This window comes from Maylandia zebra, linkage group LG17 (assembly GCF_041146795.1).
Source record: "Maylandia zebra isolate NMK-2024a linkage group LG17, Mzebra_GT3a, whole genome shotgun sequence".
Lineage (NCBI taxonomy): Eukaryota > Metazoa > Chordata > Actinopteri > Cichliformes > Cichlidae > Maylandia > Maylandia zebra.
Window position 1 is genome coordinate 16,161,541 of NC_135183.1, and position 13,235 is coordinate 16,174,775.

Sequence of the window (13,235 nt, forward strand, 5' to 3'; positions counted from 1 at the left end):
TACCATTTTGGTCTCCTCTGGACCCAACTGAAACTCCTGGATAGTCTCAGAGGTTACAATATCATCTTTCTGTGTCATCTGCAAGAGGAAGCATATAATGAACAGATTAGAGAAAAAAATAAGATTAGACCTAAAAACAAGGTGAAAATAAATCACAGTTCCTAAGAGCATATTTGTTCATGTTGCCCACCCCTACAGCCGAGGTCTCCTCATTGGTAATGGTCTCTTCTGTCATCTCCTTTGATGAAGATGAACCGTCAACAGTAAACCTCCACAGGAGCGAGAGGCTTGACAGGGCCAGAGAAACCTTCAAAGGATTCCTGAATGTCACCTCCACTATGATTGGCTCTGTAAAGACAAAGAAGATTGCATAGCGTGTGGGCACAATTTATTAGACATGGGATGGCTCAAACTTTACATTTCAGTAATGGTACAGGTGAGCGCTGTCATGCACTGTGAGAAGTTTCCTGGTTGAACCCAGACTGGGGCCTTTCTGTGTTGAGTTTGCATATTTGTATTGTGCCTTCATAGGTTTTCTCTGGGTACTACAGCTCAATCCATACATGCGCGTTAGGTAACTGGTAATTTTAGCTTGGCCACGGCAGTGACATTGGTAAAGTGGAGAGAATAAATACTATATGAATATATGGTTAAATGTGGCTTGAAGTATTAAGTGCTTTGAGTTGTCAGGAACCAGAAAAGCACTTATAACATTTTAAAGTTCCCGTGTTAGTGCTGAACACATCTTACCTTCAACCACAGCCAGGGGATGACGGAGGTTGTCTGTCTGACTGTTGAGGCAGCACTGAGTGGGCTGAAAATTTACTGGGACAACACCCCCATTTGCAGACGCTACAAGCTGCTCTTCTAGATGGCACCACATGGCTGACAAATCCTGGTCAAACTCCTGGTCCAGTGACACGTGAGTGGCTGCCTGCTTTTCTCCTGAACAGATCAAATATCAGATTAAATACAAACCAAAAATGCAAACCACTTAATTTTGCTGTAAAAAGTCTGACAGTAAACCTCTGCTCGGGTATGTCAGCATCCTATGTACACTCTACATTTTCATGTTACGCTTTGCATTGAAAACAGGGTTTAGACAGGGTCCATAATGGTCATAATATATACAAATATTTGCAAACTGAACGCTAGTGTCACAAGAATTCTGGATATCTTAACTTTAAATGGACTCCTTCACAAGGTTTTCTACTTTTATTTTCTTGGTTAATAACAGATTATGATTCACACAAAACAAAAAAATCTAAGAAGCACTGAATTTATGTTTGTTTTTGTGCTGCAGCAGCCTGTATGCTTCCCATGTGCTTGTATGCATGCCTGACAACATTAGGGCATGAGATGACAATGAGACGACAGATAGTGTCCTGGGAGATCTCCAAGATTGGACCAGTCATCACTGACCTAGTGGTGACCCATCACTGGCCCATCTGACGCTGCAACCTGGGAGCATCAGATGGGCCAAAGCATGATGTCCTAGAAGTGTTCTATTGTATCTTGGTCAGGTTAATCTGGAGGGCAGGCCTATCATTTCCTTCACCCTCCTGGAACTGTTTTATATCCCAGCCACATGAGACAATTCATGCACTGGGAGGGACCCAGAACCCACTGCACCCCTGACAATAGGTCCAAGAATTTCATCCCAATATCTAATGGTAGTTAGGGTGCCATTGCCTTGTCTGTAGAGGTCGTGCATCTCTCCATGGATATGCGTCCTTAGACTATTACTGATCCATCAAACTGGTCACACTCAAAGATGTAATAGGCAGCAAAATGTTCTCCATGATTTCTCACATGTGCTCAGGGTGAACCTACTCTCATCTCATCAAAAAAAAGAAAAAGAAAAAAAAAAAAGACCCACAGGGTGCCAGTGGCAGACCTGGTAAATCTGGTATTCATTTCCACAGTGCCAGGCAGGTAAACACAGGGCCCACTAGAAGACATTGGGCTGCCAGGCCACTCTCACGAACTCTTCAATTTTGCCCAAGCAATCAGAAACAGACATCACACTGGTGGCCTGCTGGGGGCCAATTTGGCTCTGGTAGTGGTGATCCTGTTCCTTCTTGTACAAAGACGCAGATACTGGTCCTGCTGCCTTGTACTAGCATGTCCCGCTCTCCTAGAGTAACTAGCAACAGTGGGAAGGACAAACTCCTTGTTAGCAGTAAGAAACCTCTGGCAGAATCAGGTTTAGGGGTGAAGCCATCTACTGCGACCAGTTGAGAGTGAGGGGAGGAAGACTGAAAAAAGACGCACTATCGAAGAGAACAAAAAACTGATAAAGCCTAATGATTAAATGCAGAGTGGTATATAAACACATTAGCGAGGGGAAAAAACATCTAAAAAGGTGAGTGAAGAAGAAACACTCAGTGGATCATTAGAAGCCCCCAGCAGCCTAGGGGAGACAAATCAGGGTCACCTGATCCAGTCCTAACAATGGGCTTGATCAAAAAGCCGTAAGCCCAATCTTTAAAAAAAAAAAAAAAAAAAAAGAGCGGTTGTCCGTCTCCTGAAATCAAACTAACACTTAGTTCACAGAAGAGGGGCCTGGAACCTGAAGGCTCTGCCTCCCATTCTACTTTTAAATACCACAAGTAAGCCCACAGTCTGAGAGTGAAGTCCTCTAGTGGGAGGTGCGGTACTATAAGGTCAATAAGATAAGATGGGGCCTGATTATTCAAGACATTGTACATGAGGAGCAGGATTTTAAATTTGATTCTGGAATGAACAGGGAGCCAATGAAAAGTAGCCAATATGGGCGAAATGTGCTCTCTTTCTAGTGCCTGTCAGTATTCATGCTGCAGCATTTTGGATTAACTGAAGGTTTTTCAGGAATGATGCTGATCTGTATACAAAATAAGGCTTGACACTTACAGATGCGAACCTTGAAATTCACACAGCCCTGGGCATTTCACATTGTGTGTGACAGTCTCCAAAGCAATAATGTTAGTTATTGTCTTGTGGATTAAAAGCCATACATAAGCATGTGCCTCGACTCCTGTAAAGTTTATAGAGGCAGCATATGAGTCGTGTGTGTTACAGTAACGTTGTCATTTATGCCGCATTGCACAAAGTCACCAGGCAGATAATATCTTTCAGCTGCTGATATATCGATAGGTGTACCCTGCACCACTTCCCAAAGTGTTTTGTACACTTTGCTGCTTAGTGATAAAGGAGTAGGCTCGAGGACATTACCTTCTGCAAGGCGGCGTTCGTGTCCAAAGTAGACTCTTGTTGCTGAGCTGTGGATGCAGGGCAGAGGAAGCTGGGGAAGGCTGACTTCATTTCCTCCCAACACGCTCTATAATAACCGAAACAAAACAAAAAATAATACGCAAACATAAGAGTTTTTGAAAGTTGTTTTTTTTCTGAACCAGGTCAAAATGCAGAAATGTTACTGATTACACCAGGTGCTACACACAAAATCCCCAGTTTAAATTTTCACCATCATATACAGATAAAGGAATATATATAATAGTTTTTATTAATGACATTCTTAGACTTGTGAAGCTACATGCTCCTGGGACCAAAGCTACATGCAAACCACGTGACAAAGAATCCAATTTAAAACTGTTGGATGAGGATAAACAGATTTGGTGTGCTTGTAATTAACGTCAGAGGCAATAACACTCTGTAACCTCACTATAATTAATGTTGGGTTGGTGTGCAACTTTGACAAAATAAACTATAGTTCCTTTGTGATAAAGCTATTAAACTAGGGTGCAATCAGGTCACAATCTCATATAATGCTGCTTATATGCCACTACTGAATTTTTACTTTTATTTTACTATTTAACTGAATGGCAAATAGTAAAATGGACTGGTTCTTATATAGTGCTTTTCTACTCAACCTAAACACAATATTAAATTTTAATATTAAATTCTATAAAATGTAGATAGAACATAATGTGCAAAGTGCTTGTACCAAGTCCACTGTGGAACGTTTTTGTAGCCTGAGTAAGTAAGTGTGTTATCGTGACACATTAACTAACTAGTGAGCAGGGTAAGAGGGCGTTGTTAAGTACTGACAGCCTGGAGAAAGAAAATGTTCTTGTGCTGTCAGGTTTTGGTTGTGATGGCCCGTAGCCACCTGCCACAGGGAAATGTCATAAACAGTTTATGTTGTGAAGTGTCAGCAGCAACCTTTCTTGCCCATCAACTGAATTGCTGAAATGAAATATAGTGTCTATTCACGTAAATATAGCCATTGAGCTCCTATGGACCTTGTTTTGCTTTATCCACCTCCCATATGAAACTTTAGGAAGGAAAAATAAGGCTGGACACAATATTGTGGTATCCCAGCAAAAAGTGGACATTGATAGTATGTATTTTGAAAATAAAACGGGACAAAAATCATAGAAATTTTTTTTTTTTTTTTTTTACATTACCTTGTAAACATAGAGGTACTCTCTCAGAAAGGCGCCCTGCTGTTTAGCCGTCTGTCTGCTGTCATTGATCAGGATCTGTCTGAAAGCTGTTACAGCCTCCTCTGGTTGGCGAAGTGTGAAGGACTGACGCCCAATTGTAAAGTTGATGTGATCTTCTGCCAAAGACCACCCTCTCTCCTTATACACCTGCATGGCTTGGCAGTAACACCGTAGTGCGTGCCTCCTCTACATTATGAAACAGCAAAAAGGATGGGAGACAGAAGGACAACATGAGGATATAAATATATAGAAGACGGAAAACACTAGAGGAGATGAGATGATTGCTGTTAGCATGAGGCCATTTATTATCTACTGCTGGACTACACACTTTATCACGATAACGGTGTATAAAAAACATTAAATATAGGGGCAGCAGAATAAGCAGATAAGCCCAGACTTATTACTCCACAGCCACCTCCTCCAGCTTGTCTGGGGGAACACAAAGGCGTTCCCAGGCCAGTCGAGAGATACATTTTCTCTCCAGCGTGTTCTGCGTCTGCCCCGGGGCCTCCTCCCAGTGGGACACCTCATCCAGAAGGCACACAGGAGGCATCCTTATCAGATGCCTGAACTACATCAACTGGCTCCATCCAATGTTGAGGAGCAGCGGGTCTACTCTGAGCCCCTCTTGAATGGCCAAACTCCTCACCCATTTCTAAGGGAGAGGCCAGCCACAGCTCATTTTCGCCGCTTGTATCCACGATCTTATCCTTTTGGTCACTACCAAAGCTCGTGACCATAGGTGTAGGGACATGGATTTAGCAGGAAACTGAGAGCTTTGCTTTTATGCTCGGCTTTCTTTTTACCACAAAGGACCGGTACGGTGTCTGCATCACTGCAGCTGCAGCACCAATCCGTTTGTTGATTTCCTGCTCCCCTCTCCCTGCACTCATGAACAAGACTTCAAGATACTTAAACTTCCCCACCTGGGGCAGGAACTGGTCCCAGACCCGGAGTAGTGTGGATACTTTTACATTTTGTTTTTTGTTTTTTAAACAAAAGTGAAATGATGCCTAGTTCTGATCATAAATCTATAGTGAACTGTATGCATGTGCTTGTATTTATATGTTTATGTATATATGCAACACTAGAAAAGAACTTCACACGCACATGATTGATTACAAGGATCACAAATGGACGTCTGCAGCCTGTCCACAGCTCGGACACAAAACATTTCACTGCATGTTGTACTCTGATTGTGTATGTGACGAATAAAGCTTGTTTGTTTATGTTGTTAAGTTCAGTCCTGCCCATAAGTCAATAAAGTCTATTAAATAAAAGTTGTAAAAGGGAACATTTTTACATCACAATACAATGCAGGTGTAAAATGGAAGGATAGATCAAAAATGGCAGAAAAGACTCACCTGTCCTGCTTTGCTGAAACGATGACCAGACAGAATCATATGGAAGGCAAATTTGCGCACCATAGGGTTTCGCATATTAATGAAGCAGTGGGCAGCCTGCTCCAGCAGCAAGGCACTCCGTAAATCAGAGTCCTGCAATAATTAAAAACCTCTATTAAGTTTCAAGCAGAATTCTAATGCAGTCTAATTTAATACAGTCTTCTTAATAACTGCACCCCAAGCTGATTTCAAAATAATAGTTTCCTTACCTCACTGGTCATTTTAATGAGAAGAGTGGCAGCTTCTGAGTATTTTCCCTGACTCTTGAGTATTTCAGCACTGAGTAGAGCACAGCGCTCAGCCAGCACCATGTTCCTGTAAAGAGATGTGGGGAAATATACCATCAGGAGAAGAGATACTAACAGTTCCAGTTCAGATGCTGGTACCCCTCTGTTTGTACACCATCTCTGTACATTATGTCACATATTAAACAAAATCCTAAAAAGACCAATTGTCTGTATGATCAACTCGATCACACAGGTGTGTCGAACTCCAGGGTTTTAGATATCACCCTGGGTCAACACACCTGAATCAAATAATTAGTTCATTACCAGCCTTCTGGAGAACCCCAAGACATATTGAGGAGGTAATTTAGGCATTTAAATCAACTGTGTTGGATCAAGGACACATCTAAAACCTGCAGGACACCGGCCCTCGAGGCCTGGAGTCCGACACCTGTGACCTACAACATCTGAAAGTTTCTGGCTATAAACACCGCATCCAGAAGACCTTGGATTTTGAGAACAAGAGATAATGACACTATGGAGGCAGAAGAAACAATGTTCTTATATTATGTTACAGCTCTCTTCACTTTCCACTGTTTCCACTTCACTGTTCCAGTCACTGAAGCAGTGGATGTAGTTCGTAAGAGATGACAGGATGAACCCAACTGTTAAGTCTCAGGAGGATTGCAATGATTTATTCATCGGGGAAACCAAATAACCTCTGGCTAAGTGGATGGCACAACACGGAAGAGCTAACTCGTCAGGCCAGGAGTCCGCAGTCTATTCACACCTACAGGCCAGTGGACACTCTTTCAGGTGATGAGGATGTACACATCCTGGACAGGGAGGAATTCTGGGACCTAAGGGTACATCTTTCACCATCTTACAATGCTGTGATTGCAGCCATTCCCCAATTGTCTGTGAATGTTACCCAACGCCATTGATCAATGATCATTGGTCGTTGGTCATGACAACTTGCATATTAAATGATCATGAAACTGACCTCACAGCCCATTGCTCATTCAGTGGTGCTAGTTTCAGTCATTGTGCAAATGTACTGTTTATAAGGTTGGTGAAACCTGCAGTCAGCTGAGACTGAAGAAGTCACTGAAAACACCAATTCAGTAAATGCACCATCCTCTTGTTTACAAGAAGAACAAGCTTCTCAATAATGGGGTCTTAAAAAACACACAAAAACAAAACAATAACATGCAGTCTCTACGGAGTATTCACAACCATTTTTTTCTCCCACATTTTGATATGTCATGGCCTCATTCCAAAACTGATTAAATTCATTTTTCACCTCAAAAAGTTTCCACTAATCTGTCACATATTTCTGCAACTTGACTGGAGAAATTTTACATTACTACATAGTAGTAGCAGCATCATGTCTTATATATGTTTTCTGACAGCAGGAAGTGAGAGACTAGTCAGTGTTGAGGGAAAGACTGAACTGAAGCAACGTGCAGAGACATGCTTGATGATAAGCTGCTCCAGAACGCTGTGGACATCAGTGACCCTGAGCACACAGCCAGGTAGTTAATGAGTGGCTTTCAAGTCCACTCTGTAAATGTCCTCGAGTGGCGCAGCCAGACCCTGAAATGAATCTTAAATGATTAAATTATGGGATATTGTGTGTGTTGTGTGTAGGGAGCATTTTATAAGCGTAAAAGTTGCTTCAACAGGTACAACAGGTAATTCAGATTTACATTTTTTCTTGCAATCCATGTTTGCATGCCTTCAAGTACACATCTTTAAAGCCTGCCTTTATATGCTAGTGAGAGTTCCTCAAACAACAAAGGGTTGCCTTGTTTAGAGGGAAAATAGAACGTGCTAGTTGTACATTGGCTCATCGTTGTAGTGTTATTGGCCACTTATTACAAACCAGTGCAACATGAGGATGAAGATTTTAGAGGACTGTAATTGTGTGTTGGATTGTCCTGCATCATAAGTGACATATTTGTGGGAATCAAGTAAATTATGCAAAATTCCCACAATCCCAAACTGAAATTTATCCACTGAAATTAAAACACCAGAAAGAAATAGATGATGTAATTAGTTAGTCATCAGTCATACTTGCAGACATCTCTGTACGTTTGTATTGCGGTGTCCATGTAGTGTGCTGGATAAGGTCTCGAGGCTCCACCCTGCAGAAAGGCTGACACCGCAGCCATTTCCTACAAAATAATCAGAATGAATAGATGAAAGATAAAGAGTAATGGTAACAAGGAACAGAATAGAAAATAAAAGTGAGCAAAATAAATATCATTATTCAGAACCATATCCTAAGGAGCTTGGAAAAACAACGCGTGGACTTCATTCTTGAAGACGTTCACCTCTCATCGAGGACGCTTCTTCAGCTCTACAAACCAAATGGTGCCATCTAATTAAACCCTAGTTGGAGCTGTCACTCATGAGGGTCGTTGACCCACTATTTATCATGTTCCTCATCACATGAGCCAAGCTCTTGATGTACACACATTCATCCAGTAAGTAAATCCCCAAAAGTTGATTCTGTTCATCTGGACATAGCATTTTCAGTGGGAGTGGGAGTCACTCATCCAAGTGACTTCTTCAGTCTCAGACTGAAGCAATGTACAGAGACATACTTGATGACAAGCTGCTCCAAGTGACGAAGCTCCCACTGAAAATGCTACATTCAGATGAACAGAATCAACTTTTTGGAGGCACATGATCATTATCAGCAGAGGTTTTGGGTGAAACCATTGAGACATCTTGCCTTACCCTATCATGTGACCCACTGAAATCATCTGACACAAGATGTGACTGGAGTTGAGGTGCCTGGGAAAGGATCTCAGTCTAGGTGGCAGACAGCTGGTATCGTAAGCCACTCAAAAGAGTGAAATCCTTCAGATGTACAGCCGATTCTTGTCCTGTCGAAGTCTGAGCACTCTGCACTGCGCAGCATACACTATGTTGTTAAGTTTGTGTTTGGGAGTTCTGTCCTTGGGATGAAACAAATTTTGTCTGAGGGTGTTGTGAGGGCTGAAGTGCACTTAGATGTAATGCTTGGAGAAAGTTCTCCTGAGTTTCTCTGATAAACCTGCTAGATAATGGATGACAACGGTGCTGCGTTTGTTATTCTGTTTCTCCCTAGTTGGTTTCTGAGCTTCTTTCCTGTTCATCCACGCTGATTTGATGAAGGCCCAGTTGGGATAAGAACTTGATTTACGAGCTTTCTTTATATGTGTGTATTCCTCTTGAAGATGATTTAAAAAAGGAGTAAACACGTCCACTGTAAACGACCATCTTTGAACAGAGGGTATGGCTTACAACACCAAGAGTCTGCTATCTACAGTGAGATCCCTTCCCAGGCGCCTCAACCCTCACAGCGTGAGCAACGTCCCGAAAATCTCTGCTGATAATGACCCGCATGCCTTCTTTCACACCTTGCCTCATGTGATGAGGCACATGATCAACAGTGGGTCAACAACGCTGTTGAGAGACAACACCCACCAGGATTTTTTATTCCTGGGACTCTCCACCATTTGGTTTGTATAACTGAATGAGAGGTGAGATGTCTTCAAGAAACTTAAAGACGTCCAGCTGCTTTCTTTCAAAGCTCCTTAGATTATCATGACCTAAATGACTGACAACATACATAGACATACGCGGCATATTCTTTGTGTTACAGTTTAAAATCTTTTACTTCGAGCGCTTTGAGTACTCCGGGAGAGTAGAAAAGCGCTATATAAGAATCAGTCTATGTACCATTTAAATAAGTAATACAACACTACTGTCAGCTCACTGTAGTGAGTGTAATCTTGAAAAATAAGAATGTGCAAATATATCAGATATGTACACCTAATAATCTTAACAGCATGTGAATGTTCTAATTACTTTACAGTGACTAAAAGCAGGAGCAGTTTAGACCTCTGTATGGAAAATCCTGTATTTATGTGTACTGTAACACTCTCTATCATTATTGTGTTTTTGTTTGCGATACACAGGATATAATAGGTAAAAGTGTCTGAATTTGAATGACTGAATGCTAGTAGTCACTTTAAAAGACCGATAATGTTACATTTCCAGAGTCTATTACGAGGTTAATTCTCTTGTCTGACGGCTGACTTTAGATAATGCTAAATGTTCTGAACTCGTATTACTTTGTACTAGAACTTGTTAGTACTTTGAATTTACTTTTTAATATTGTAATGCTGAGTTCAAAAGCTTCCTTCTGATTTATTCCCTCAAAAGTTTACTGTGGGTCACATATACAACTCTTTTTGCTCTCTAGGACACTTAACAAAACAGAATATTCCATCACTGCAAAGTTTTAATTGAAGTGAGATTTTACAACAAAAGGCAGAAGAAGTTGTTCTGATATCATCACGGTCTGCAGACAGATCAACATGCGTGCTCTCACCAGTGCCCCAGCAGCATACAGCATGGCCTGGTCTGACAGGAAGTCCTTCTTGGCAGTATGATAACAGCTGTAAGCCAAGTCATAGTGCTGAACCAGGAGGCACAGGTCAGCCATCTTCCTGATCTGCAGTTCTGGGGCTTCTGGGGGATATCTGGTATGACAGAAGGGAAGGGTCAAGGGCATTGCATACAATATACAGGGTGTTGCATGGGCTTCATTTATAAGAATAAAATGCATTGCAATGAGCTTACAGAAGGCCACATGTGCTCTTTGGTTCACTGATGCTCTTCTCTGGAGCTTTTCCTCCACCAAACCACTTCTTTGTTGCAGTGAACAGAGACCGACTCAGGCCCTTCCTGGATACTAGCTGTGGACAGGGAAGCAAATCATGTTTCCAAGTGCTGGGAGAAGTCAGCGAAACAATAGAATTGACTGAAATGGCTAGTGTACTCTCACAAGCCATAAACTCAAATTATGCCATTATGATTAATTTTACAGTTCCAGGGCAGAAATATGAAAGAAGTATACATATTGTTTCAGCATAATGCTCAACAAACTACATTCTCTAAAACAGTTAATATAGTTAGTATAATTTTACATTGCCTGAAGCACATCACAATCACAAACAACAATATGTTGAGGGTCAAGAAATGAGTCGTACCTGATCGTTCAGCTGTCTGATGGTTTTCTCTATGTGTGGCAGTAGACCTCTGAAGGTGAATTCTTGGATAAACTGTCTTATGTAATCATGGTCGTTCAGGGTCAGACAAGCCCCATGGCTACCTGCAGCACAGGCTGGGCTGTTTGAATCTTTAGCACCTTTCTTTAGGTCCGTATGTACAGCACTGAGGTTGTGCAGGTTTGCCATGCTGCTGTCCAACTGGAGAGGATGCCCTTCCAAGCTACTGGACATCTCATCTGCAAGGAAATAGTGTAAAATATAAACTCATAACAATAACCTTACATAATATAAAATAGTACCACTATTTATGCACCCAGAAAAGTAACTACTGCTGGTGCAAGGATTATGTGGAAACTGGTGTTTCAAGCAGTATAAAACATACGGCATAGTCAACCTTTACAAACAGATTTGGTGCCCTTCTGCTCACTTCTGCTCACTCTTGCTGTTGGTGCCAAATTACAAGATTCAACCACCAAAGATGTCAACAATAAGCCTGATGAATACTGGCAGGATGGTCTTTGTTAACATTACACCAAAAATAAATAAAAGGGTTTAGTTCTCATCGAGACTAGCATGACTGGCAAAGAACCTGGTCAGGACCAACACAGCGAATACATAGTGCTAACTAAAAAAACATGGAAAGCGGTACAATGGAGCTGCAAAAAGGAAGTCATATTTATAAAATTTACTGTGAGTGCAATATAGCCAAGCAAGTTGAATTAAAAAAAAAAATTAAAAAAAATGGTGACCTTTAGATTATTTGTAACTGAAGAGCAGAGAAGCAAAGATCTCCCCAAGTCAGTTTACAAAAGAAGTATTAAATTAACTCACCTTTCTCAGCTGAATAATTGCCGTCTACTTCAGGTCTGCTAATAATGGTCTCTACAGCAGCACTGTTCACAGTTGGAGCTGGATCATCAAACACATCCTGCAAAAACAGGTTCACTATGTGAACTAAAGTAAAATCTTTGGTAAAAGAGAACAAAACTGAACAATCAGGCAACTGCAACAGTTCAAAGTACTATTAATGACTGGGCTGTCCACAATTCAGTCACAACTACCCCTCAAGGTGAACTGACAAACACACACATAAAACCTGTGCTTTTACTGTATTCTTTTGGTTTGTAGTCTACCCAACAAACTTTCCCTGCCATCGACAAACTTTTCCTTCTGCAGAATCGTGTCCACCGGCACTAGTTGTTGCAGGAATATTTAAAACAGCCAGTGCATGTGGAGGAGTTTGCAATGTTTACCTGGTTATGAAGATTATTCTTGTGCAAGTATTGACTCCAGGGATCTGGAATCTGTTCATCCACATTAGCTGAGAAGGTGCGGGAGTTCATTTTCAACAGATAGCAGCCCTGAGAACCATACTTCTGTTTCATATCCTCATAAACCACATCTGCCCTGGAGATACAGGGAGAATACTACTTTAGAACAAAACAGCTTACACTTACTAGAGCATAATGAATTCAACAGTTATTTAAAGTTATTACATATAGTTGACTTATTTTTAAACATTTGACATTGTAAGTTCTGGAGTAGTTTCACTATGAAAGATGATCAAAATGTGGTCGATGAATTTTAAAGGAACTGTATGTTTCTTTTAGTACCTTTGTTCATCCCCTTCACACATGTCATGTAGCAAGACATAGTACTTGAGTGTGTTAGGAATAAACCACTTGGGATTAGTGTATTCTCCACTGTGCTGAATTCTGTGCTGCTCCTGAGAAAGCTTGAGGAACTGCTCCACAGGGACTGCCTCAGTGGATGATACCACTAGCAGGCCTGCCAGAACCATGTGAAGGATACAACAATAAATAGACTACATATAAGGATACTACTATTAATAATACGATAACAGAAAGCACAAGCATACAAAGGAGGAAATTTTTTTTTAAAGATCCTAAATTCCAGTTTGTCAGCTCTTCTATTTAAAAAAAAAAAGCTGACGACAGAATGTTGACCACTGGTCAGATCTGTGTGCTGTTAAAAGGATACAAGCAAGGTAATGATTGAGGAACTCGTGGTCAGAGGCAGGCATTGACTGCAGGAAGTTCTCCCTGTAGGCTTCAAACCAGGGCGTGGTTACTT

General features: G+C 41.3%; 1 protein-coding gene across 2 annotated transcripts in view; it reads right to left on the reverse strand.

Annotated features, from left to right (window-relative positions):
* trappc8 (trafficking protein particle complex subunit 8) overlaps positions 1-13,235 on the reverse strand; it is a 30,211-nt gene that overhangs the window by 13,564 nt on the left and 3,412 nt on the right. For both annotated transcript variants that reach the window (XM_004564958.2, XM_004564959.2), the window contains 15 exons: positions 13,143-13,232; positions 12,755-12,929; positions 12,395-12,548; positions 11,973-12,069; positions 11,121-11,377; positions 10,711-10,826; positions 10,460-10,610; positions 8,149-8,249; positions 6,058-6,163; positions 5,810-5,941; positions 4,407-4,631; positions 3,214-3,319; positions 751-945; positions 191-348; positions 4-78 (listed from right to left, as the gene is read on the reverse strand). In XM_004564958.2, the coding sequence (XP_004565015.1) occupies positions 4-78; positions 191-348; positions 751-945; positions 3,214-3,319; positions 4,407-4,631; positions 5,810-5,941; positions 6,058-6,163; positions 8,149-8,249; positions 10,460-10,610; positions 10,711-10,826; positions 11,121-11,377; positions 11,973-12,069; positions 12,395-12,548; positions 12,755-12,929; positions 13,143-13,232 (2,138 nt within the window). The remainder of the gene's footprint in view (positions 1-3; positions 79-190; positions 349-750; positions 946-3,213; positions 3,320-4,406; positions 4,632-5,809; positions 5,942-6,057; positions 6,164-8,148; positions 8,250-10,459; positions 10,611-10,710; positions 10,827-11,120; positions 11,378-11,972; positions 12,070-12,394; positions 12,549-12,754; positions 12,930-13,142; positions 13,233-13,235) is intronic.